Source organism: Copadichromis virginalis, linkage group LG1, assembly GCF_057382275.1.
Source record: "Copadichromis virginalis isolate Kocher_CV1m ecotype Utaka linkage group LG1, C_Virginalis_male_GT1.1, whole genome shotgun sequence".
NCBI classification, from domain to species: Eukaryota; Metazoa; Chordata; class Actinopteri; order Cichliformes; family Cichlidae; genus Copadichromis; species Copadichromis virginalis.
The window spans coordinates 11,604,902-11,632,544 of NC_140618.1; the positions used below are offsets into that span (position 1 = coordinate 11,604,902).

At 38.4% G+C, this 27,643-nt stretch overlaps 1 protein-coding gene across 1 annotated transcript; it reads left to right on the forward strand.

The window, feature by feature from the left end:
- Positions 1-14,836: 14,836 nt before the first annotated feature.
- Positions 14,837-27,138, forward strand: LOC146718371 (ubiquitin-conjugating enzyme E2 Q2-like). Its single transcript, XM_085450933.1, has 13 exons — positions 14,837-15,559; positions 15,933-16,037; positions 17,945-18,067; positions 18,384-18,437; positions 19,604-19,744; positions 20,013-20,097; positions 20,628-20,688; positions 20,785-20,875; positions 21,280-21,338; positions 21,467-21,515; positions 21,669-21,764; positions 23,322-23,388; positions 23,909-27,138. Exons 1-13 carry the CDS (start codon positions 15,401-15,403, stop codon positions 23,938-23,940), a joined length of 1,122 nt encoding a protein of 373 aa, XP_085307059.1. The 5' UTR covers positions 14,837-15,400; the 3' UTR covers positions 23,941-27,138.
- The last annotated feature ends 505 nt before the right edge of the window (positions 27,139-27,643 follow it).

Here is a 27,643-nt window from a genome sequence, read left to right on the forward strand (position 1 = left end):
TTTACCCTGCAATAATTTATGCAAAACAGAAAGCTTTTCTCCTGATTTCAAAATGAACACAAACTATTATAGCTGCTATGTGCCATATTATTGAAACAGTGATAATGCTGTTACCATATTTGTTAATTTCCTTGAAAGTGACCTTTTTTGTAAATGTGATCATAATCAATGAATTACCACATTTGATTTTATTACATTTACCGTGTCAAACCTGTACATGCGATGTAAACTACAGGTGAAACTTTTTCACTGATGAATTGTTCAGAGGCGTTTGTTGATACCGCTGCAGTTCAAGGTGACATTTGCTCTTTATTCATTACTATTTGGGAGTAATGGCCCTCTCTAGACTCATTGGAGAGACACTTAAACTGACTAAGACCTATGAAAGTAATTATGTCTTGGAGGATACTGGTGTAAAACTTAAATCGATAGAGTTAGTATAATACATTTCACAGTTAACCTACAAAATACACAAAATTCCTCTTCTAACATATCTTTATTTCTTTATTTCCTCATATCAATAAAAGAAAAATCACATGGGAGAAATGCTCTTTAAGGTGTGGTTCATCTTTCTCCCCATGGCTAAAACTGTTGAGTAGATGTTCAGTGCAACATGGAATAAAGGAGTTTAGCGTTTTCACCAAAATGATTTCTAGTGTTCTCCTTTGTGCATTACAGTATATATTATATCACATTTATTGCTGTCTCCTTGAATCAGTATTTCAATTTTTTTTACAGGAAGTCTTTGCAGTGCTCTTGCAGGGTCTTACAAAAACCTCTGCGAAAATTTATCATGATCCTCTTAGAGGACAATTTCTCAAGATACTTGCCACGATTCAGAGAAAAACTTCCTTTAAATACTGGAAATAAAGTTAGAGGGCGTTGCACAAGTTCCTGCCTTTAGTACAAATCACTTCTGTTATTAAAGAGAATTAGCTGATGTTCTTATCCTCTTTTTTTTTAATTTGATGTTTTGGTTAGCAGCTGTTTGATCGAGCTATTTCAGTATGCCCTGTATTCTACGTACATAAAATGCAGGGTCTACTGTTGAATTCTTAAGAATGTACTTTCTATACATCCTCAGTAAACTAAATCTAAATTCCTACTTCCATCTAGTTCCTTGTTATAACCTAATGATTAAGTGCTCCAAATACATTTCTCTACTTAAACAAACATTGAAAAGCAATGAAGTGAAGTGTAAACAGGTATTAAGAAGATAGCAATGTCTGCTATCAGGTTGATCTCAGAAAATATAGACTGTAAAATGAAAAAGTTGTTATTAGGAGTCCACTGTACAGGACTACCATCAACATGCTGACCTTAATTAAACTTAGACTATACAAACTTCTACAAGAAATTAAATTCTTCAAAGGGAGCAATACCTGAGACATAGAAAACAATACTCTTTAGCCAATCACAAGCAGCACCCTTCCCTTTTTCATAAAATCTCTGAAACATCTATAAGCCAGCAAAAGAGATCAGACATGTGCGTTCTGAGTGAATCCAGTGGTGGCTGCTGTCCAGCACTGAATGGAAAAAATAATCATTCTCTGCAATTAAATTGGAATGTCTCTAAGTTGCGAGGATAATGCAAGGACATACAAACACTTATGAGGACTCTGCGTCCTGGATGTGAACTTCCATCTCAGTCCCTGCTCATATAGTCTCTGCTCCCCAGAGAAAAATTATATATTGCTCCTCCTCAGTGAGAATGGTGCTGTCTCCTCTGACAAACAGCCCTGCCGTATGTGGTGAATCAGCAGCAGAAGTGGTTGAGGAATTGCATCAGTGATCCAAAGCTGAACATCCAAACGCCACCAATTTCCCACAATACACTTTTTAACAGCATGGTGGCTTAGACGCAGATGTCTGCTTTCAGCAACGATGTAGATTACAAATGACGTTAAATTATATGTCACAATATACAATTTAATATACAATTTAAATCTGTGTGAAGTTCTATTGACAAGCCAGGCATTTAAATTTGAATGAAAAAGATGTTACAAACTGACAACACAAAACAATTTGTAAGAGGACAAATGGAAACAAATGGTAACAGTCATTAATTGACATCTTGTAATGAAGTCTGAGGCCAAGCTAAAAAAAAGTAGATTTTTTGACACTTCATGCTGCCCTTTTTGACACCAGTTCTTGTTTTGCTCATACAGAAATAATAAAAAATGTGAATGGTGGGAGATGATTTGTTTTTGCTGTCTGGGGTGGAATGAGGTGACAAGGCATGCTTTTAATTAACTTTCGTCTTGTGCAGATGGAGGACAGAAGAGTGGGATAAATCACAGAGGACAACAGCAATCTGCCCCTTTATTAGAGCGTACACAGACGAGCTCAGACTAACCACACATCAGCTGCTCAGTCATAAAACAAGGCTGAAAAGACAATCAGGATTAAGCTAAACATTTTTTTTTCTCGTTTGTTTACCCCTGACAATCTTAGTGTTTGGTTTGTGACTTTTTTTTGACTGCATGCTCCGCCAAAATTGTTTTTATGTGCACTCGGCCCAATTTCTAAACAACACTGTGGTCAACATTTCATGTCTTATTTGACCATCACCTTTTCCTTCAGTTGTTTGTCCTCTTTACCAGTGAAATGGATGTAATACCCTGCACCCATGAAAAACAGACAGAAACATGATGTTTTTCGATTGAAATAATTGACAGCATTGTATCTTTTACTATAAATTTTAATTTAGTATTCATAAAAATTTAACAGAAGAAAAAAATTACTGTAATTTATCTAAAAGCTTGGATTCAATATTTGGATCTGCCATATTTATAATTTTTCTCTGGTTTACTTTTCATGTTTCTAGTTGGAGCTTTGTGTGTATATGTCCTGTGCTTCTCTCCCTGTGTCTCCCCCATTTAACTTTTCTTTATAGTTAAATCTTGTTTCATTTTGTTAATGACTTGCTTTTTGTTTTGTTATGTGTTCAGGTTCTGTTTTTTATCACCTGTGCCTAATTAACCCTGTATATAAATCTATCTCTCTATTAAATCTTGTCTCTCACTCTGTTTACCAGTCAGTGTGCTCCACATCATGGTCACCTGTGTCCATTCTGGCTGCTGTGTTTGGAATTATTTGTCTTAAGTGTTTTTGCTCCTATATTAAGGGTAAGTTATTAGTATTCAATAAACTTTGCAACTTTGTTGGCTATATTCATATACTCCTTTTGAACAATGCGTGATGTTCAATCTCTCCAATGCTGATGTTATGAGTTTAGTTAGCATAGGTTAGATAATTTCAAAATTAACTTAGAAATAAATTAAGTCATTTGACTAGGTCTAAGTTTAAGACATGTTGAGAAGTAACCTTTAAAACAACACTTTCATCGCATACTTAATGGAAATAAATTACACCTTTTAAGACATATAAATGGGTATAGATATTATAAAATGTGTTTTAAAAATGTATTTGCAGGTAAAACTGAGCTTACTACCCTTTTTGCCTGAAGCTTTTTATATAATGTGGTTTACAACAGTACCCTACCATCAGAATCATATCATTTCTCAAAAAACAAAGCAGCACAAACAGAACAAAAGGGAGGTGGCCATTTCCCCTGACTTATTCACACAATTACTCTTTAATGCCTGTGCTTTAATAACAAAACAAAACAAGAAAGAGTGGCGTCAGAATGTTCCTAACACCTGCCCATAAAGTAGTACCTCCAGTCTAGCTGCCACAAAACCTGCAAAATAAATTATGTTTGCTAGAGTGGAACCTTGACCTTTCCTGAGGAACCATTGCATTAACATTGCCCTGACCTCACTGCACACTCAGTGAGTTCAGGTAAATTGTGAGAGTATATTACATCCACTTGCAATAATCTACAAAATGAAATTAAGAATTGCCACCCACACAAAGATGTTGACATTTAGACAAGTGAGGGTAGAACAGAAAAAAATAAAGGTACAGTCAGTCATTTTTTTATTGTTTTATTGAATATTGTACTCATAAATATACACTGATTATTGAGTAATAATGTACTCCACCAAACTGATGCATTCTAATAAACTTCGATTTAATTCATTGAAAATACATGAGTGGATACCAGTTTGAATACCGTTGCTGAGATCAACATTACCTTTATGTCTAATAGCATTTTATGTCTGCAGTTAGAAACCAGCCACATACCTAATATTCCAAAGGTGTAGGAGAAAATAACTTATAAGTGTTTCCATACAAGTTTTAATTCATGTTTGCACCTTCAGGCCCAGCAGTATTATCTGAGAAGGGGTCCCCTTCACAAGAAGCAAAAATGAGAAAGAAAGAGAAAACGTGACCAGGATCTGAAAAAAACTTCATCCTCTTCACCTCAAGCCTCATTGCCTGGACTGAAGTCAGGGCTCTAACACACAAAAACATGCATAAACATGCTTATTTACTTCCAATGTTGTCATAGTTATTTATTGTTAGCAGGCCAGACTTTGGACAGTTGACAATGACTGGCCAACAGCTGGTTATAAGCTAAAATTATGCCCACTAATGTCAGCTAATAAACAGTTTGATTACATTTCCATATTATATGGTAGTTTATTCATTGTGTCAGAGTCCAATAATGTTACATCCATTTCACTAATGCCAACTAACAGTAGCTAACAAAGCAACCAAAAACCTTGCCAAAAGAAAAGTTCGGTTAACAGCAGTTAAAGTTGTTTGTCCTACAGTGGGCACCACAGCCAGGTTTATCCACTTAAATTGAAAGGGAGAAAGAAAATAGAGTTCAGATAACTGAAATATGCAATCTATTGACATCTAGTAGTGAGATTTTGTACACTGTAACTTTAAAGAACCTTCTGTAGGCCCACCACCCACAGGACACATTGTAGAGGTCGGATGCAATGAGCGGCAGGTGGCAGCCAAGGGCGAAGACCCTGGCAGACAATCCACATTTAGCGAGGCTGGCTATTGGGATATGGATCATCACCTTTCTGGTGGGGAAGGAGCCTGAGCTAATGTGTGAGGTTGAGAGGCACTGACTAGATATACTCGGGCTTACTTCAGTGTGTGGTTTGAGTTCTGGAACCAGGTACCTGGCGAGGGGCTGGACTCTGCCCCGGTGAGAGGTGTCGGGCTGGGGTGGGTATTTTGGTTACCCTTCAACTTGCAGCCTGTACATCAGAGTTTTTCAAGAGTGGACAAGAGACAAGAGGGTGTTTTCCCTGCACCTTCGGATTGGGGAACTGTCGAATTACTGTTCAGAGTACTTGTGCTTCTTGGAGTCCCTCATAGGATTCTTGAGGGTGCTTCACCTGGGGACTCCGTCGTTCTAGTGAGAGACCTCAATGCTTATGTGGGCAACAAAGGTGAGACCTGGAGGGGAGTGGTTGGGAGGAATGGCCTGCCTGATCTTAACCCGAGCAGTGTTCTGTTACTGGACTCTGTGCAAACCACAGTTTTCACAGTTGTCCATAACAAACACCACCTTCGATCATAAGGGGGTCCATAAGTGCCCGTGGCACCAGGACACCCTGGGCCGTAGGCTGATGCTTCGCTTCATCTGAGGCTATTGTCAGGCAGTGGAAGGGAAGCTTCAAGGACCTCTTTAATTCCACTGAAATGGAATCAGAGTCTGGGGACGAGGTTGAGGTTGGTCCTGAGTTCGACTGCATCCCTCGGAGTATTCTGTGGAATGTATTCATAGGAAACTGCAGCTGTCTCCATTTTAGGGACGTGTCCAACACCCATTATCAAGACATGTTTGCACATGCACATCATGAATAAACTTCTACCCTTTAAAATGTCTGTGAAGGTTCTCAGTCATCCAGGTCATCGTAGTCAAAGGAGCTTGCAAAGAAAAGCGTCTGGACTTCTTTAAGTTACTTAAAGAAGACTCTGATCCACCATTTGACCTTAGAACTGAAGAAGCTTCTCGGATGAGAGGTGAAACATCTTCAAGTAACTTAAAGAAGTCCAGACGCTTTTCTTTGCAAACTCCTTTGACTTCTACCCTTTAACAACAAACAGATGGAAAATCAGCATGCCAGGCAAATTGCCACTAGTTCTATCTTTAGCTGCTCTGAGATCAGTTACAGTCTATGCTGTGTGTGCAATCACAATTAGCATTGCTGTAAAATGAGTGTAAAATAAGTTTCCTCTTGCTGAACACCTTAGCCAACATGTGTGGCATAGAGAAGATAACATGCGAGAGAGAAAAAAAACTCTTAATAACTTCTTCAGTACATTAGCAATGACGGAGAGGTCATGGCAGATCTGACCATGTCTAGGCTAATAAAACTGCCTTATTGACCAGGTATAGGCCCAGTCAGACCTTTCAGATCTGAAAGGACTATAGCTGCTAAGAAATAACTGGTTGACTAAATGTAATACATTCAATCAGCTGCATCTGATTAATTTATTTATCTTATGCTGGATAATCCATTTAACACTGATGGGGGTAGAGTAATTATTTTTACTTTTGATATTTTCTGCACAATTTTCCAATATTAGAGTTCTATCTGTATTAAGGATTTCATAGTCTTTATTGCAACTTTTTCTGCTCGCATTTCTGTAAATGTCCCCACATGCCACTGCTGTAAAATTCAGGATCTGGCTGGTGGACTGGGCTCAACATACACTTGGCTTTAATATCATTCTGGGTTCTTAACAAACCTTTTGTTAGCATGCTGACTGTGTAGACGTTTGCAAAGAGTTGAAGTTGTGTTAGCAGTATAATATTATTGTCTTTGTCCTGGGTGCATTTTGCACTATACCATCACGCTCATGTCCTTTTATGCAAAAAAAGTAATTTTCATATCTTCACTCCTGAAAAGGTGTAGAGAGCTCTGCTCAGCTGACTGCAGCAGGAAGAATATATTTATGTAATTAGTAAATTTAGTACAGTAACGCGTTATTAAAAAAGTTAATGTCAGGATAACTTATGATACAGAAGCTTATCCTGCTGTAGGTCCATACACATCGCCAGTGGCTTACGCAGGTTTGGACAAGCTGTCTGCGATATGTTGTTCATATGTTGTTCTAGACTAATAAAACCTCAAAATGCAACACAGCTCACAGTAATTTCTTGGCTTAAGTGTTGGGGTGACTGAGATATGCACATATGGCTACAATTAATACTAGCCACTGAGTTTCTGTCAGTAATGTTTGTGTGAGCTGTCTGTGTCCTCTACTGTCTATATCATGGAATACTAATTTTAAGAAGGCTAAACAAAATTAAGGTCATCCCTGTTGAAAGAAAGACCTTATGATAGCATAATTAAAGGTGACAGCACAGCACTATTGTTTGCCAGTCTGCTGCTTCCAAATCTCTCCTGATAAGAAACTTACAAAGAGAATAGGTTTTATAGCTTGCTTTTAAGGTTAAGCATGCTCCCCAAAACCAACTCTATCTAGTCTAATTAAATTCAAGATCTACAGGGACTGCTTCCTAAAATCGAAAAGATAAAAATATTTTTAGCCTCTACATTTTCCTTGAGAATGTGATCAAAGGCCACTCTGAGTTGCAGATTATTTTTGGTATGCAGCTTCCCTTTAATTGGGACGAACTTTTGTTTGGATATTTATACTCAGTAAATGTAGATAAAATGTCTAAGCAGTTGTATGGTATCCTGAGTTTGGCTGCCCGTAAAATTATTACCAAGAAATGGCTTAGTGTGAAAATTCCATCACTGGGTGATTGGCATGAGACTGTACATGGGATGTTTAAAATGGAAAGAATTACCTTCATTAAAAGACTCCAGTTTGATATATTGAGTGAAATTTGGGGTAAATGGAAACACTACATCCGGTTAAGGAGACCCGATCTTGTTTGAATCTCTGTAACTATATATGCCACATTTCTGAATCGTTATGTGTTTATATGTATATGTTAGTATGTATGAGACTACAAGTGAACACATATGTAAGTAGGTATGTGTATGTATGCTTAAGAATATGGGTGTGTGAGTGAATATGTGTGTGCGAGTACATACACACTAGAGGGTACACCCGTCTGTTTTTCTTATTTTTATTTTTTTATTATTTACGTCTGTTCTTGATTATATGTTTATTTTGGATTATTTGTGTTTATATAGGTTGTTTAATAAAAAGAGAATAACAAAAAAAAAAACAAAAAAAAACCCTGCGATGCCAAGTGTGTCACACTTGATAGTTGAATACTTACTTGATACTTACTTGATACTTTTTGTGATACTTTGAGAACGCTACATTGTCAGCACAATAACATTTTAAGCAAAAACTGAATGAAAATGATGGATGTAGTAAAAAATGGTTACAAATTAAAGGTCATAATTGTTCATTGTAAACTGATGCATTTTAATTGTAAAATGCATCAAAATCCCAGCCCAATAAGTCTCATGTACATAGAGTTAAATGTGACTCAGTCCTCATCTACCTCATATTGTAGATATAATCATGCATTTGAGACTCAGCTGGAAGTTATCTGATCTATTTGTAAATTACAAATGAGGCAAATTTTTGTTTTTCTCATGAACACCGTTTGTGTAACTCTTAATTTTTTTTTTAAGTCAGTAATTGAAATTGAAATCCACTTATCAAGTTGTAATTCTTTACAAATTTTTGTTACATTTACCCTTTTAAAAACATTTAAATAATAAAAATGTGGCAAATATTTAAAAAAAAAAAAAAAAAAAAAAAAGAGAATGTGATCAAAGGCATTGCAGGTGCGTGTACAGTCTAAACACAGCACACCGACAGATTTAAACACAGCACTTCCATTAGTTAAACCGTAAATCTGTAACAGAGCAACAAACATTTAGTAGAAAGTATATCCAAAAGTGCAGGTATGTTTTTAAGCTTAGCCCCTTCCAAACGTAAACCCTTGTTTTTCAAATGTTGAGTCAACACTGCACCCTAGTGGGTATCATATAGTGCTTGAAACTGTAAGTAACTGTAAGTAACAATTAAAATACATATGTGCAATCAAAGTTTTCAGTATGGCATTATCATATTGTATGTAGATTAAACAGTAACGTTTCCAAATAAATAAATGAAACAAGCCATCCATTTTCTGCCACTAACCTCATTTTATATAAATAGATAAAAATGTAGGTTAAACTTTGTTGCATTCTGATTATTTTGATGATAGACTGTATGTGTAGTCAGTGCATTTTCCCTATTCATAGGTTATTGTTACTAAAAATAGAATGGTAAAGACATGTGTATATATCTATCTACTTAGCACTTTTAATTCTTATTCTTATTTTTATTTTCATGTCTATTTAAGCGTAATTTATGACAGTATGTTTGCACTGAAGCACCGCAGCAATTTCCTAATGTTGTAAACCTGCTCAACATTTGGCAATAAAACCCTTTCTGATTCTGATTCTGATGTGTATTGTGACCAGTCATATAAAATTAATAACCCCCCTTGCCCTGTGGGTGGTCTTTATCCTTCAAGGTCAGGACCTCTGCCAGATGACTGGGAGCTTGAGGGACCTACGCAGCATCTTTGCTGTTCCTAGGGCTTCACTCTTCTGGACAGAGATCTCAGATGTCATTCTGTCTTGGGATCTGCTGGAGCCACTCACCCAGTTTGGGGGTCACTGCCCAGGGTTCTACAATTACCACAGTAACCATTGTTGCCTTCCCACTCCACATCTTCTCAGGCCCCTCTCCTTCCTCTGCTTGTCTATCATACTATGTCCACTTGATTAGCCATCACTAGTTTGTCCACCTGTAACAGAAAGTCCCACAGGACCTTATTTTGGTCATTCTCCACCACCCTGGGGAGCAATGTTCCCTCTAAGCTGCGCGCGTAATTGCGCCCTGCTGGCACGGTCTCAGCGCACAGAAAATCTGCGTTGCGCACAAAAAAACATCGTCTGAATTAAAATTAAAATTAATACTTTAACAATTCTGTCTTGCAGTGTTAGTCAGTAAGTGACAGGCTGCTCCCGTATGGGATTAGAACGATGTCACCTTATCCCATAGTCCAGCCAATAATGCGATTCACATTCGTATATACGCAGCTAATCAACGTCGTTGACAGGCTATGACAGCGGTCGTGTCCAAATTCATGGGCTGCATCCTCCTGAGGCCGCATTTGTAGACCGATTACGTCACAGCAACACGCCGAAGGCTGTTCAAATTCATAGACTGCTCCGAATGCAGCCGACAAATGCGTCCTCCTTTTCCCCGAATTTGAAGGATGGGTCGGGTGTGTCCTTCGTGGCCCACCATATCCCAGAATTCATAGCGCGGCCCAGCCAAACTCCAGTTTCCAGCAATGGCGGCCGCTACTAAGTTTTAAAATTACTCTTACTAATCTTTCTGAGTCACAAAATAAACGTTTAACATATTTTCAGGCGAGAAAGTAGCTGTGTAAACATCAAATATCTGCTCGGTTTATCAAGACATCGCATATTTGCCAAAGTGCTTCGACGTTTTCAGAGACGTCTGCTACCCACCAGCTCGACAGCTAGCCGGGAGCTCGAGGGTTACTGATGCGGCCAAGAACGGCACAACTCCCGGCACATCATTTTCAGATCATCGCGGACTTTCGCTACTCGGGTTAAACGTAATATATAAGTCACTTAGACAACCTAAAAATGTTATTGTTGGGCTTTTTTCAGTGTTTTGTTTGTTATATTTTAGATAGCAAGGAGCAGACGGCTGAGTTTATTAAACTCCACCGAGACAGCGGCGACGCTAATCTGAAGGCTAGACCGTCCAATTTCACGGCCGTTTACTTCCGGCCTACCCGACCTTCTGAGGACCCGGCCCACGTAGACCGCGAAGGCCGGGTCCTCAGGAGGATGCAGCCCATGAATTTGGACACGACCAGTGTCCTTATGTGCCGACACCGGTGTTTTAGCTAGCAAAGCGGCGTGGCTGATGTGGAGTGAAGCCACTTAATGACAAGGTGTACAACCATTGGAGATGTGAGCAGGACAGACAGAACAATTGATGTAAAAAGTGTGGACTTTATACCAGTTTTTAAATTGTGTTGATAGGCCACGTAAAACCAGAGTTATGATAAAAATATATGCAATGTTTGGTTTTCTTCCTGAATACTACCGTTGTTTATATTTACAGCAGGAAGAAACAGTAAAAATGGCGTTTTATAAGGAAAACGCTTGAAAGCACTCTCCACTTGTGAGCAAAAACAAAACCAAAAAAAACCCCACCCTTTCCTATTGGTGGAAAAATGTACCATGTCGACCAATCAAAAAATGATATGGTAACATGGCATTTAGTTGTTTAGGAAAGGGGGAAGTTTTAGGAGTGATGGCGGTGTTTTGAGATGTGAGAGATTTGCCACGTTTAGCGCAAATCTTGTGTAGTTAGTGTGTAGTGTAGTCTATAGTTTTGTTGTGTGTCAGAACAATGAGGCGACTACTGAATGTCAGAGGTGTTACAGGAGTGATACATCTCGTTGTTAGGCCTGCAGGTATCAGGCTTGTGATGTTCTCCTTTATCTCATAGTGGACAGAAATAATTTTTTGGAGTGGCAGAAATAATTTGTATGGCATCAAATTTAATGCAAAACAGCTGATTGTTCTGTCAATAGTTTGAAATGTTTTTTTGTTGTTTTTTTTTAAAAACGCCTTGGCTGCATTTTTAGGTAAACAGCTGCAAAAAAACTTCATTGTTTGCAAAACTCAGTTACTTTTTTGAGGAAGTAACTATATAATTAATTGCCCAACAATGGTCATTACATACTATATTTTGCAGACAGAGAGTTACAGGACTCTCTCCCAGACCACTGACTCATACTCATAATACAAGTCAGAGAAAGAAAGAAAGTTGTGTTTTCAAAATTGGAGTTCAAGTTATTTTTACTTCCAATAGTGTTAACATACTACACAGGTCATGAACAAGATTTTTTATTTTATTTTAATTGTAAGTGGGCTAAAGCAGTTAATTAAAGGTAGTCTAAATGCTGTAATTTGATTATTTTAATAAACCATGTAACTTGGATGGATTCGATGCTGGCGCGACCAAAGTGCACACGTCTGCTGTTGCTCACAGTGGTCCAAGAGACCACTCAGGGAGTTTGTGTGTTTGTTCAGACACATGAAAAATTAGAGGGAACGTTGCTGGGGAGCATATCCCATTTTGACCTCGGGATTTCAAAGTGATACTTGGCACAGATGTTCCTGTAGAGTTCCTGCCAGCCACTTGATTATGTCGTTCCATATATGCCCTGCCTGCTAACATCTGCACCCTGCTGTTATGTACTGGATTGTCTCATGGGGCATCTTTGCACAGCTTGCACCTGGAGTCTTGCCTGGTGTGGTAGACCCCAGTCAGTCTCTATGGAACTTAAACTTAGAATTTGTTCCTGTGCTGCCATAGTGCCTCTGTGCTGTCTTTCAGTCCAGCTTAGGGTCCAATTAATCTTGTGCAGTTCTAGGCATTCAAAAATCCACGTGTTGAGTTTTTCTTTTTTTCTTTTTTTGGGAATTTTCTTGTAGTGAGTGCAGGAAGTGCGGTCAGTCTGGGCTTACAGTTCAGCTGATGTTTTGCCTGTCACGGTCTGCGGCAGGCGGGTCGTGTGTGGGAGTGTGAGGTTCCAGGTGCAGACATAGACGAGGAGACAGTACTGAACTTGAAACGAAAAGCGAGCCTTTATTTGGGCTGATTAACGTGGCAAACAACAGAAAGCACAGAGGCAAAACTAAACTAGAAGCTGAACTGGGAAAACTAAGAACTGACACTTAACTCAGACAGCAGGGAAAGCGAAGACAGGGTGACAATGATACATATGACGGGGACAACTACAAACAGGACTCTGTACTTGAACAACAAAGAACTATGAAACTATACACGTAAGCAACATGGACATGACCAGTAGTGATGTCGAGGCTTCGAAGCTTGTGTCGAGTAATTGAGGGAGCGTTTCCGCGATGCGCGTATCGAGGCTTGCTTCGTTTATGGGAGGAGCTGAAAATGATGACGTCCGAAGCCTCGCTGCCCGGCTGTACCACGTGACTGGTTCATGAAGTGGTTCGAACTTTGCCGCGAGATATGACAGCGATATAAACCCCTCAGACTTCATTCAAAATGTGGGTGTTTGATGGAGAGTTGCGGTTAGTGAGAGTTTGGAGACAGTTTGGAGGTTTATGAGAGTGAGGAGAGAAAGTCAGGAGAGAAGGGAGCCAGCTAAGAAGAGGAGGATGTCCTCCCCTGTGTGGGAACATTTTGATCTTATTCCTCCCAACAAGGTATGTAAATTTCTACAGAAGATGTATTTTCATAATACTGATGGTGCAATACAATTTATGTTAAGCTGTCTTTACTTTTGTACAATGTGAAGTGTTTGCTATGTGCCAGGGAGCTGGGATATAACAACAACACCTCATCCATGCTTAGGCACTACAGCTTTGCATGAGAATAAGGGGAACACCGATTGTAGAGCAAGACCAGGTGAGCCATCAAATGCCATGATAATATAGCATGCAGTAATGTTACTAAATGATATAACAATATTATATAACTGTTATAAGTTATGTGTGTGATATTTATATTTGTGCTTTGTCTTTATTGTCTTTCCTCAGGAGAACAATCTCAAATAGATGAAGACCTGGTTAGCATGATGATTGAGGACTCCCAGCCATTTAGCATTGTGGAGGACAAAGGATTCAAAAGATTTGTTAAATCATTAAATCCTAGCTATGTTCTCCCCACTAAAAAGGTCATAAAAGCAGTGAAAATTTAGTTTTTACAGAATAAAATGTGAACAGGCAGGACTGAGGCTCAAAGCCTCAGTCTGTAGCTGTCCATACCTCAACGTTACAAAAGCACAACCACTGTCCACACCCCAACCACACCTCACCTCACAGTAAATGATCATTTCCATTTTAAGCATTTCCAAATAATCATTTTCCATACTGCCAGTATAAATATACACAGTATACTGCATCACTACGTGTTTTACACCCTCCTTTTGTTGTTGACATTTACAGGCTGTGTGCAAAAGGCCACACTCTTCAAATTCATGCCAACTAATATTTTTACGTCCAGTAGGGTGTCCTACTAGAGCAAATGAAGCTTCAAGAAGCTTTGCGTTGGGATGAACCAATTGGATGAAAAGCTTCAGTGCTTCAGTGCTTCATGAAGCTTCATCTGCACATTTTTTAATTAAACATTGATTTATATACATAGACACACACAGATATTTTGCTTAGGCTAAATGTGGCCAATTGCTTTACTTTAAATAAAGCAGCAAGTCAATATTATCAAAACATGGTATTACACTCTAATGACCATTTTAGTTCAGATTGACATGCTTGCTACTGAAAATTCAAATAAATAATTAGCTTTTGGAAGATATATTTAAAAAATGTTTTCGTTAAATTGTTTGGTTGCTCATATTCAAGGCTAGCCAGAACTCATCATATAATATTAACAAATGGATTCACCTCATAAATGATAACTTACTGCTTTATCAGACATCAATTACTAGCTGTTTAAAATAAATAAATAGATAAGCCTAATTTTATCTGTGCTGATATCATCCCCTGGCCAGGGGCATGTCTAAAGGGTGGCACAGGGTGGCACTGCTCCCCTATGAAACATAACAAGAACAACATGTGACCCCCTGTAAGACAACATTAATCATTATTGCACACCCACACTTGTACAACACTGTGTTTTTTGAGCAATTATGCTCAAAGCACTAGAAATAACTAAATTCTAAGTTCTGTGCATGGAATTTTACTCTGTATAAAATATGTAAAATTAGGAAATTAATTAGCTTTACTTGCAAAGAAATGAACATCAGAGTGAACGTTTTGTCCTCAAATAAATGCCTGACTAAATGACATTATTATCATGAACTTACCTTTATTTTCTCACACCGAAAATAAATTAAAGACGCACTGAATGCTGGGATTCTGCAGGAGCGGGGAGGTTGCGGAACGCCATCTTTAAACCCCACAAGAGGCCAGCTACAGTTGTGCACCGGGATGAAAAACACTACCCCTGTAGCGGGATATTAGGTCAGATCGTACAGAGTGTATAGTTGATTTCCGATTAAGTAAATAATAAAGAACACCACGATGGGACTGTAAGGAGACGGTCTCAGAACACCGCGAGAGCCTTAAAATGTTGTTATCATAGGCAGACAACAACAATAGACGGAAAGACAACAACGGACTAGCTCGCTAACTCGTTCGCTAGCAGCTTGCCAAGCACTGCGCTGTTTTCAGGCGTTGACTAAAGCTAGGAGCTAACTAGCTGCTTCATTAGCAAATACCTCCGTTTGTGGTGAAATTTGACCGGAGGGGACTTATAGCTGGCACTGCGTATCCAGCTAAATCCGCTGGGGCAGACCGCCATCTCTTTGCCACTTTTTATAGTCATTTTCTTTTACTACAGTTTACGCTGTTTCTTTAGCTAGCTGAACGCTAAGTCCCGACTTCTCCCCCTCCCCAGCGGCCCAGCCGGAGATGCGTGGAAGATGTCGGTGTCGGGGCTGAAGGCCGAACTGAAGTTTTTGGAGTCCATTTTTGATCCAAACCACGAACGATTCAGGATAATTGACTGGAAACCTGACGAACTGAGTTGCCAGTTTAATGTAACTGGGGAAAAGCTATTAATTATTCACTGTAATATAACGGTAAGTGGACGAGAATTCAGATGCCGGGGTTTTGCCTTGTTGGTAGCTAGCGAGCTAAAGTTAACTTGATAGTCAGGTAATAAGCTACCTTCACAACCGTACAGTCTGACGCTAAGCGGGACAGGTTTTACATAGTTGAAATAATCAGTGTCATTTCGCTATTTGTTGTGTGATATTTGTTGAGGCAGTTCACATTACGCAATGTTTTTAGGCAATCCCAGCATTTAGCTCACGATGCATCCAGAATGCTAATGTCGTCAACTCAAATTTTCGTATATAATTGTAAAATTCAATGCGTTAAAAACCCTGCAACGCGTGTAAATAAGTGTTAAACGCATTGGTATCATTGTGTTGTGTTTTTTGTTGTTTCTAGGAATCTTATCCATCTACACCGCCAATTTGGTTTGTGGACTCTGATGACCCGAGCTTGGCTCAAGTTTTGGAGAGATTGGAAGATGTGAGAAAAGGCAGCACTCTGGTAGATATCCCTATATTCTTAGTGCACTTTGTGACATGGGACACTTTAGGAATAAAGCTGCTCATCACTTTAACAACTTCAAAACCTTAACCAAATAATGATGTAAGCTGGCCTCACTTTAAAGGGCGAAACATATTTCCATATTTTTAAGCAGTTATCAACAATACAGATGGCTCCAACATGCATTTTAGATTAATCCAAGACACTATTAGCATAAGCAAACTCCAACTTCAGTGTCACTCCTTATTTTTCCCCTAGTCATTCAAACTGCACCTGCAGGCGTATAGAGGAGCATATTTTTAGGCTAGACCTACATGTCTAAAACCACTAGATAATGTTACAACAGCTGGATTCAGATTAGTACAATAAACAAAGAACGGATGGAGTGCATTTCTTTTAAAATATGAGATAAAATGTAATATCTTAAATATGAGCTTGTATGTAGTTTTTTGTTCATACTTCTAGGCTAGATATTGTAGTTTCATATTATTTGTTAACCTGGATGCTTCCCAAAAAGATTCAAAATGCTACAGCGAGAAGACTAACATGGGGCTCATATTTATTCCATATTAGTGTCTTTTAATTGCCTACCTGTTAAATTCATAATTTAATTCAAAATTCTTCAAAGTGGAGACTTTCTTGTTGTTCCTAATAGAATGGGAAGTATGGCTTCCAGCTATCGGGTTCCTCTCTTGTGGAAGCAGTTCTCTGTTTAGATTTAGGAAGCAGGCATACATTTTTAGGAGTAGGCTTAAAATTCTCTATTCCTGATGAAGCTTATAGTGCGAACTGGATCAGGTGACCCTTAACCATCCCCTAGGTATGCTGCTATAAGCTCAAGCTGCTGGGGGTGTCCCATGATGCACTTGTTCATCACTTGCCTCTCTTCATTTCTTTTTTTTAATTTCATTCGTTTACCTGTAGTATCACACTGTTGTGCGCCATGGATGTTTTTCTGTTTTTCTACTGGCTCCTTTAGTTTCTGCTTTGGTGTTTGTCTCCCTCCCTCCCTCCCTTTTTTTTTAATTTTTTTTTTTTTAATTTAACCTTTTTTTTCTTCTTTTTTTTTTAACTAGTGTTGTGTTTACAAAATGCACACCTTTTTACATAGGCTTTCAAATCTGAAAGTCTTTCGTGCATCAGTGTGTGCGTGTACATAAGGAATTTGATAAGCATGTCAACGAGCAGGTTTGTTGTTTGTTCCAGTCATATTAGACCACCAGGACAACTTTAGAGGTCAAAATATCTGACAAGTAGTCAGATATTCAAGTAGGTTCTTATCCCTGGTATGAGGTGTACATTATGTACTTTTTTGGGGGGAGGGGGGTTAAAGCTCTTTTTTTCTACATGTGTTTGTAGCACAAAAATGTGTTGTATTTAAGTGTTAGTGTTTGGACAGGAGGGCTTTTTTTTGGTTGGATTTATTTTTGTTTGATACTTAATTTGGTCTATATAAGGATTACAACATTGTGAAGCTGTGTGACACATGAGTGAGACAAACCTTTGTCTTTGTTGATAGATAAGATCTCTGTTACCCTTTTTTTTTTTTTTTTTTTTTTTTTTTTTAAGCGCAGATGTTTTTGGTGGTACAGTTTCTCAGCTGCACTAAATTTACAACAGCATAATACACCTGTTTAAAGATTGTCATCCATCCTTTTGCCTAAATACAATGCTAGTCTTCCCACATTTGTTTGCAGCACTGCTAATGTTCTATGTTTAATTCTTAGCTTTAAAAGTTATATGTGGGTCATTTGTCCAAAACTGATTCCTATACTCATAGTGTGTGCAACTTTTTTTTTTCCAGAAACATGTGAAAGTCAATGTTTCTGCTATATGACCTTGCTCTGTATTCTTATTTGCAAACTTGTATAGTTGCTCCAATTCTTTATTTTGTTTTTCCTTTCAAGCTTTTACAGCAGTTGAAGAAACTAATTTGTGACCTATGTCGACTGTATAATCTTCCCCAACATCCTGATGTGGAGATGCTGGACCAGCCCTTGCCTGCAGGCCCAGTGGGACAAGACAGAAAGGCAAGTCTACCCACTTGATGTTGTCAAATCCAGCCTAATGGACAATAGCTTCTCAGATTACTTCTAATGAATATGCCTTGCTAAAATACCTTAATGTAGATTGGGATGTTTTATATTGCACTCAAAAACCACTTATAGTTAGTTATGAAATGACCCTCTACATTATAAACACCCTTGGTGATTCATGTGAGGCTCTTCTTCAAGTCAGTGAATTGGCACTTCCCATGTTTAGTAAAATGTGTTCTCCTGTTTTTTAAAATATTATTTTGCAAACTAATTAACTCCTTATGGTCTGTGTTGTTTTTTGTGTGTGTAGCATGGAACAGAGGAGGTCACATCTGAAGAAGAAGATGAGGAGGAAATGGGAGAAGTAAGTCATCCTCTTCAGTCTAAAAAACCTGACGCATTACTCTGGAGCCTGTACTTTGAAACAAATTCAACATACCCCGAATCTCTGTTCCTTATCTGCCTTTACATTCCTCATAGTTATCAACATGAAAGGGTCTGCTGATTTTTTTCTTTTTCTTTCCCAAAGTAAGAAAAAACTATAAGATTAAAAATATATGAACAGGTTAAACGCATGGGTGCTAAAGGCAACACAACTTCTGCAGCCAAATCAGGGCTGTGCGTGAGTCTGAGTGATATATGCTGTATAAAGTGTAATATATGCTGTATGAATGTTTGAATTTTAAGCTCCTTTGGTCAGTAAGAGTAGAAAAGAGCTAACATATTAGTAAATATAAAAAAAGGAAAGTCAGCAAAAATACAGTTAGTTAGTTAGTTAACAGATTTATCAGTAGTACAGCTCTATCATTAAGTAATGAGAGAAACCAATAGATCAGATTTTTTTAAGGTCTTATTTGTTTAAAAAAATTAGCTGGAACCTCAGTGGTGTTTAATGGTCTGAAAGCAACTTTCTGGGATAAATGTGAAAACAGAATTCAAAAGTCTTCTTGCAAACATTAAGTTGCAAATATATGACCTGTTTTCAGACCGTATGTTTAAGTTTATAGAAGATTTTAAAATTGCTTCAAGGAGAAGGGGTGGGGTATGATACAGTTAGTTGCTTCTAATAAGTCATATTTCATACTAATGTTGATCAACAAAAAGACAGAATTTAGATGTTATAAAATACTTTTAATCGTCTTGGTATCTGTGCACGGAGGTCTCTTCCAAGAATGCGGTAATGCTGTTGCTACCCAGGGTCAAATTTAAAGTGAAACCCAGTAAGCCCAAGTCATGCTTTGTGAATTGACTTTTTTTGTCTTTGTTTATATTTTTTCCCCTCGACTCCTTAATTTGTATGGATTTTATGTGGAGTACTTTTGGCCTTTGTTTATGTATTATAATTTGAAAAATGTTTGATGAAAATATCCACAAGTTATGCATGTATGACTATCATCATAAAATCAAACACTAATAACTTTTCTCATCTTATCACACTGCAAATGTCTTAACCGTGGGCTTTTTGTTTTGTTGTATATGTGTATGCTGTTGTTATTTAAAATGTTTGAAATATTAAGTATGATCCAACAGGACATCGAGGATTTGGACCACTATGAAATGAAAGAGGAGGAGCCCGTAGATGGGAAGAAATCTGAGGATGATGGGATTGAGAAGGAGAATTTGGCAATCTTGGAGAAGATCCGAAAGAACCAGCGCCAGGACCATTTGAATGTAAGTTTCAGGAAAAAAGGCCGGTTAATATTTATCACACCTTGCTTCTAATTCATTAATCTATGCAGCATTTCGGTATACCCCGTTTGTCATTAGTGATTGCATTAGTGAATAACAAAAGATGCCCTCAATGTGGGGTACTGATATAAATATTGATGTCTGATATGATAAAGCTTTGTCTCTGACACTGGCAGAGCTTAAGTAAAAATGGCAGCTTTACCCCTAGGACTGCATTCTTTGTCTTTTATAGTTGTTTTATATTTTCCAGGGAGCTGTGTCTGGCTCAGTGCAAGCCTCTGACCGTTTGATGAAGGAACTAAGAGAGATCTACAGGTCTCAGAGTTATAAGACAGGTATAAACAGTACACAATGATTTGTTTAACCTTTGAGCAACAAAATAATCACACATAAATGTATCATGGGTCCTGTCTTTGTTTGTAATGGAGGAATATTTTTGAACGTTAGGCATTGCAATAGAGAGCCGTGGCATTTACATGGTCAGAGGAAAGTATTTGGGAAGATGTTTAGTGTGCTCAATTCCTTACTCTCACCATTGTGAGGTACCTTACTCTTTCTGTCTTGTCCTAATGAGGTCAGGACATGAACACTCATGTGGGTGTGGTGATTGTACTGTAGGCATCTACACCCTTTACTGTTTACTGACAATCTTTCTATAGCAACACACCATAGAATAAGAATATTGGCTGACAGCATGTGACGGTGGGTCATATTAAACAAAATGCATTTTATACTTTGCCTCTGTGTCTTACGCACCACTCTCAAGAGAGCTGATCAAAAGGACAGGGGTTTATTAGGGAGTCTGCTACTAGGCCTTGCAATTGCAGATATCTGAAGGTTCAATTTTAAACAATTTCTTTTGCAGGCATCTATTCAGTTGAACTTGTTAATGACAGCCTATACGAATGGCACGTCAAACTGAGGACGTAAGTAACTTTAGGATATTGAGTCATGAATTAAAATAATAAAAATAAATTATATACATGTGCAAAAAGGCAAACTGTGATTTTTATGACCTACAGGGTGGATCCAGATAGCCCTTTACACAGTGACTTACAAGTGCTAAAGGAAAAGGAGGGAATGGACTACATTTTACTAAACTTCTCATATAAAGTAAGTAAACCTGATGTTTTGCTAACAAATAATGAATTGGATTTATACAGCGCTTTTCAAGGCACCCAAAGCGCTTTACAATACCACTATTCATTCACTCTCACATTCATACACTGGTGGAGGCAGCTACAGTTGTAGCCACAGCTGCCCTGGGGCAGACTGACAGAAGCGAGGCTGCCATATCGCGCCATCGGCTCCTCTGGCCAACACCAGTAGGCAGTAGGGTAAAGTGTCTTGCCCAGGGACACAACGACCAGGACAGAGAGCCCAGGGATCGAACCGGCGACCTTCCGGTTACAGATGCGATTCCCAACCCCCTGAGCCACGGTCGCCCCTGATCAAAGTAAAATGCAATGTAGGAATCTTTTGAAGTAAATGAACCTTTTTTCTGGTTACTTCTGCAGGATAATTTCCCTTTTGATCCACCGTTTGTCCGGGTAGTTTCTCCTGTGCTTTCTGGAGGGTAAGTTAATTTTCTTGGTACACTTCTATAATTTCTTCCCTTTTAAGTTGCCATTATCAAGCAGAGACTGCATTAGTGTAAGATTTAAAAAGTGATTCTGCCTTATTGTTTCCTTTCCCGTGCTTTAGTTATGTTCTTGGCGGAGGTGCCCTGTGCATGGAACTTCTTACTAAACAGGTATTTTTAGAATGGTTTCATAAAACGCAGACGGCAAATTTAGGTATTGCCTTGGTTTGTTTTTCAATGTTTTTTTTTTTTTTCCTTCTACTCTTTGAATATATATATTTTTTTTAAACCTGCTGTTATTGACATTTGGTTTTCTGATTGCAGGGTTGGAGCAGTGCCTATTCCATTGAGTCTGTTATCATGCAGATCAATGCCACTTTAGTTAAAGGAAAAGCCAGAGTGCAGTTTGGAGCCAATAAAGTAAGTGAGGAAGCTTCATTTCAGCTCTGATATAATGGTGGATTCACATAGTGAATTATGTGAACCAAAGTGACAGGGGCTTTCACACAGTTACATGGTTCTAAGTGATGGCCAGTCATACTGTGCAACAGCCTCTTGTTTTGGTAGTGAATGTTGGATTTGTTTATTAATTCCTATCAAATTGGACTGAGTAGGGATGCACAGTACAGGCTGTCTCAGATAGGAAGCAAAACAGCTTTTCATCTTTCTCGGCATGACATTGCAATAGTTTTCAGTTATTGCAATTTATTCTTTCCTAATGACAACAGATCTGATAATGAGTGTAGTTCATCTGTGTTTTTCCAGTACACCACTTTTAAGGCTATTTGTGTAAAACATGTTGCAGGTTTGCTTGTATAGTCTACATATAGAGTCTTAAAATGAAGCCAGTCTTCATGTTTGATGTTAGATTAGTCTATTATAAGTTGGATAGTTAAAAAAAAGATACCAAAAAGAAAGTAAAATTGAGTCAGACAGGGGACCACACCAGCCCATTTGTGAAAATATATACAATTGATGACTTAAGCCCCTTTTTCCATTAGTACCTACTCGGATCAACTCCCCACGGATTGCCACGACTCAACTCGGATCGTCGGGTTTTCCACTATAATCCAGTACTACCTAACTTGTGTGGTTGTCGTCATAGCAGCTTGTCCGAGCGTCCTGTGATCTAATTAATATGTGACACAAACGCTACAAAAAAGGTGGATGTTGAGGCAAGTTGTTTTTTGTAGCCATATCCCTCGTTGCTGGGTTTCGAAAATGGCGGTTTTCATTTTTACTTGAATGAGACGCTCTTATGACTCATCGAATGCGCTACTGACCAGCCAGTCGGTGGCACGCAGTCTGAAGACGCCACATTTTGGTACCTGCTTGTATCACTTGAAACCCGAGCGATCTGAGCAGGTACTAAAAATGTATCTGGTACCAGGTACTGTGACCTAATTGAAAACTGTGGCAAACCATGCTGAGTCGATCAGAGTAGGTATTAATGTAAATAGGACTTCAGTGAGTCTGAGAATAAAGGGACACATCATCTTACTGTTGCTACAGGTTTTGCACTGTATAAAGGTTTTATTGCACATTTTATTCCCTGTAAATTTTCAATTTGTCCAAAAATGGACAAATTAATGGAAGTGGAACAGTTTGGATTTTGTATTTGTAGTTTAAAATATCTCTGTTATCATAATCAGAATACTTTATTAATCCCTAAGGAAATTATGTATTAACCCAGAATTCTTAACACTTTAGTACTGAAGGTAAAGTGTGGTGCACTACAGGTGCAGTCTAGCTTGAATGGTGATGGTGTTTGTGAATGCAGTCTGGTATGAAGGACAAAAAAGTGTCTTCATTATCATCTACCTTGCACACTGTTTTGGTCTTGATGTTAGAGCTTGCTAGATAATAATCTCCTTTTCTTGTAGGAAACAGCTGTCGTTGCTATTTGCTTATTCTCCAATGTTATCCTAAACTCAGTGCTTATGGTAAAGTTGGCTTCATTTTCATCTTTTAATGCAGAATCAGTACAATCTTGCCAGAGCACAGCAGTCCTACAAATCCCTGGTTCAGATCCATGAAAAGAACGGTGAGTGTTTTCTGTCTCCAGTTTCATACAGAATACATTGCAGACCTTGTTTACTGAAACCAAAACCCTCTCAGCCATTAAAGCCGAGGGATATTGGATCATTAACTGTGGTGTATATATACCTAACATGGACTACATTTGAATGTAGTCTGCTTCTGATTCATGTCACTCTGCTACAATAAAACCTGTCTGATTAAATAAAATAAAGAATTTAGGAACTGAACATCTTTAGTGTATATATGATTAATGGCAATGAATGCAATTGAAAAGGACTGCTGGGGGAAAAAAACAAACATACAAAGCCAGATCCTAATGTGCACTATATGTCCTTAGTCTAACAACTGAAAAAAAAATTGCATGGTGGTTTTGGTTCTTGCACTAGTCACCACACATGTTGCTAAATTCAGATGCAAGCCAGTGAGGTAGAAAGTAATGTGGTCAATCATTTTGACATTCGCTATTATTGACTTTGTTTTTCTTTACCCTGTAGTCATCGTCTTCCTTTATCTTCCTTTCCTAGGCTGGTACACACCCCCTAAGGAGGACGGCTAATACAGACTGTTGCCTTTCCTGAACTGGGACCATATGTCTTAGATTTTTCTTTTCCTTTTCCTTGCGACCAATATTGTTTTTATCCTGCAAACTATTTTTGTTATCTACATGACACTTGGAACTCTATACCAAATTTCCCATTAATTGACAACCCAAAAACTAGCACACAAACACAAAGACATCCCACCTCTACATGAAATTTACATCCAATTTCATTAGCTATTGAAAAAAGTGTCCTCTCCTCAGATATTACTTCCCTTTATACTTCTGTTGTCTGATGCAATCAGATTATTTTTTTCCATTCAACATTTGTCCCATACTCCATTAAATCGGTAGACTCAATATTATGTGCTTTCTCACCCTTTGGTTTTGGCATTGAGCATGCCAACGTTACTTGCTGGCTGTGGATTGAAAGGTGCGGCATGGCTTTATCCTCCAGCAGTGGCAGTCTGATGTTCCAGTTGCCAGACAAGGCCTTTCTGGTCACAAACTGGATCTGAGAATGGCTTGTGACATTCCCTAATATGATGCACTGGTAGCTGGGAAGGACATTTAAATGCTAGTGTTTGGAAGGACCCCCACCTTTTCTCTCCTTGGATGGCCTCTGTAATATTGTGCTCATATATTATCTTTCATGCCAAGACCCCTCCTCTGGAATAACATGATTCTGGGGATAGTTTGCTTTCAAACCTCTGTCTTTTAAAGCTTGAAACCTTGAGTTGAGGAAGAAGATGATGAGACTTTTCCAGTCTGAGTGGCACAGCCCATAATGACGAACAGCATCCTCCTGGGCTTGGAGATCACTGTTATCATCCCAAGCAGCCACTGGACCACCTCCTGCAGGAGAGATGTGGTGCCTGAGTGGTAACATAGAAAATCTCATCAGGCAACGCAGGGGCATGTTCGGATTGGATTACACTGTAATGTAGTTGATTTTAACTCCACATGTAAACATGTACATTTGTATTTCTGCAAAAGGATTTAATTGTTTATAATGTAACCTTGTCGGGGTCTTTGGCTGGGCAGAGACTGTATTACAATATACTCTTGACTATTAACTGCAGGGGCACTGCAACTTCTCAAGACCCATTTAGAGTAAGAAAGTTGCTTCATTGACACTCTTGCAGAAGGAAACAAAAGTTCACCATGTTCTTATGTAAGCTTATGACTACTGCAGTTTTTGTTGTTTTTATAAATATATATATATATATCCTTATTTTATTGACAGCAGTGACAGTAATCATTCCCCTTATTTGATGGCACCTCTAACTACAATGACCCTAACAATATTGGCATAGATGCAGCTGTTCCTGGCATGCCAAAGGTTTGGCTATTCATATCTAATCACTTAAACCAGACGAACCTCAGTAAGGCTATGCAGTGAAGACAGTCTTGTGGAGTTTTGTTGAGCTGAAAATTAGTCTTAAGACCTTAACAGTATAGTTACCTGCTTAGTTATTGTAACTGGTCTGCATCCTGACAACTTTTCCAATTTTGCAGTCTAGGAAAAAAGTGACCTTTTACCTGCTGACTTTTCCTTGACCTCATGGCTGTTTTAAAGTTCAGTCAGAGCTACAAATTCACAGCAATAGTCTTGACCATATACCTTTCCATTTACCTTTCCTTACCATTCTAGCTTCACACTTGGCAAGATCAACTCGAGGCTGTTCCATTTCCAGAATATTTGGTCAGGTTTGATAAATATTTGTTCAGATTTGCCACAGGAAAGACCCATCTCTTCCCATTACCACCTCTCTGGTTACTATTCATGACCACTCTCAGCGCTGCTGTACCCCTCAGCATGCTGAGGCTTTGATGTAATGTGAATAATATGCAGAAACTGTGGAGCATTCCAATTAATGCAGTTACACGTTTGTTGTGGGTGTTCTGTTGTGTGGTTACTTGCATTGTTTTCAGTATGTTGTCCTGATGACCAGCGTAGAAAGCTTAGTTATGCTATTTCATACAGGCATTCCTCATATTTGAGTTTATTTAGAATTTCCTCAGTGATACTGACCTCAGTCTCAACAGTGTGAGATGGGTACAAAGCATAGAGCTTGTTCGTGTTCAGCACGTCTGGCATGTATTGAGGCTTGCAGGATATGGTGAGAATCACCCTCTTGTGGTGTTCTCACCACAACAATCTCAACATGACTATGGATTATTGGCATGGTTGTTAACTGTTATGATGTGCATTGGTATTCACTTCACTCCGGTAATATTTTTGAGCCCACCCCTGCATTATCTGGAGAAGCAAACTCAGGAATACATACTGCACACTCGATTTTTCCAAGCTCTTGCTTCAGAATATCGTCATGAAAAAGGAAAAAAAATTGAATTTGGCAACCTTTTTTTGGGCTGTTTTAAAACTACGCCTCCTTTTTACCTGTAGGTTTTATTGTCAAATTGCAGATAGGATTCTGAGGTTCATATTTACTTGGCAAGTGTTTGGAATGATTTAACAAAATGGAGAAGAGATGTTTTTTGATTATAAAGCACTTGATCAGGAGTTAAGGAAACATCTACCCTGTGTCTTTGATATTGCTGTATTTTGCATGTCCATTTATCAGTGGATCGTTTCCCCTAAGCAACCAAAGACAAGTGGTTGGCTGTTTGGTTTTTGTTTTTTGTTTTTTTTAATAGATGTATCCAGTTTTTCAACACATGCGTACTTGTGCTTTCCTACTACATCAGTGCACAGAATTGTTTCTCCCTGTGTGCTGTTTAATTAACCAGGTCAGCTACAGTATGAGACTCATGGACTTACAAGACATCCTACCTGGTTGGATTACTTTTTCAAAGATGCCAGGGTTCCCAACAAAAGCCGCAGTTCAGATTCGTGTGCCATCAGATCAATTATAATCCTGCATCTTTAACTTGACCTTTTGGGGTAATGGTGTACTCAAGTCTGTTGTGCTCCAAATAAGAGCTTTTATTACACCAACATATGTCTGACTAACAAAACCTTGGCTTGACGAGTAACGTATCGGAGGACTGAACTAGCCTGAAACTGGGTTCTTCACCTTGCTTCATTAACTGCGGTGGCCGGGTTATAAAGTTATGCACTGTCGGCATGCTTTGTTTTCGTTTAATTTCTTTTCTTTTTCTTTTTTCTTTTTTTCCATTGCAAGGGTGATTTTGACCATGTAAAGTAATTTGTAAACTTGCATCAAGTTTATGAATAAAGAATTTTATGAATTTTTTATTTCTTTATTTATACAAGTTGATTAGAAGAATGGAAGTAAGATGATCTCTACTTATTCATCTTGGGGTTGAATTGGAGATGTAGGCTATTTCAGCTGCCAGGGCAAAAGGTAGAATATACACTGGAAAACCTGGTGTTGGAGTACAATATGTTACTCTAGCCTAAATGGTAATTAACAGATTTTGAAACTAAAGTGTAAAACTTTTTTGGCTGCACACATGCATAATTACTGTACTGTACTTTTGCAGGTGCTGATGTCCATGCAGTTTAATTTTATTAGCGTTTGAGTGCATGTCTTACATTTTCCAGTAGATGGTGGTGTTTGCTTAATTATTCAGGTGTCAGCTTTTGCTTAGCCTTCCTCACCTAGTATCTTGACAAGACCAAAAGAAATGTGGCAGTGACTTCAGTAACTGTCCATCTGCTTCTCTTTAAACATGATTTTAAGGTTTTGGTTTTTTAACTTATATCTAAGAATCTATGCCTTTTTTAGTATAA

What these genes read in the sequence shown, in the direction of transcription:
- LOC146718371 (XM_085450933.1), top strand. Translation starts at nt 15,401, where the DNA reads ATGTCGGTGTCGGGGCTGAAGGCCGAACTGAAGTTTTTGGAGTCCATT. An exon ending in TGAGAAAAGGCAGCACTCTG is followed by an intron (nt 16,038 to 17,944) that starts GTAGATATCCCT and finishes TTTCCTTTCAAG; the next exon opens with CTTTTACAGCAGTTGAAGAA. An exon ending in TGGCACGTCAAACTGAGGAC is followed by an intron (nt 20,689 to 20,784) that starts GTAAGTAACTTT and finishes TATGACCTACAG; the next exon opens with GGTGGATCCAGATAGCCCTT.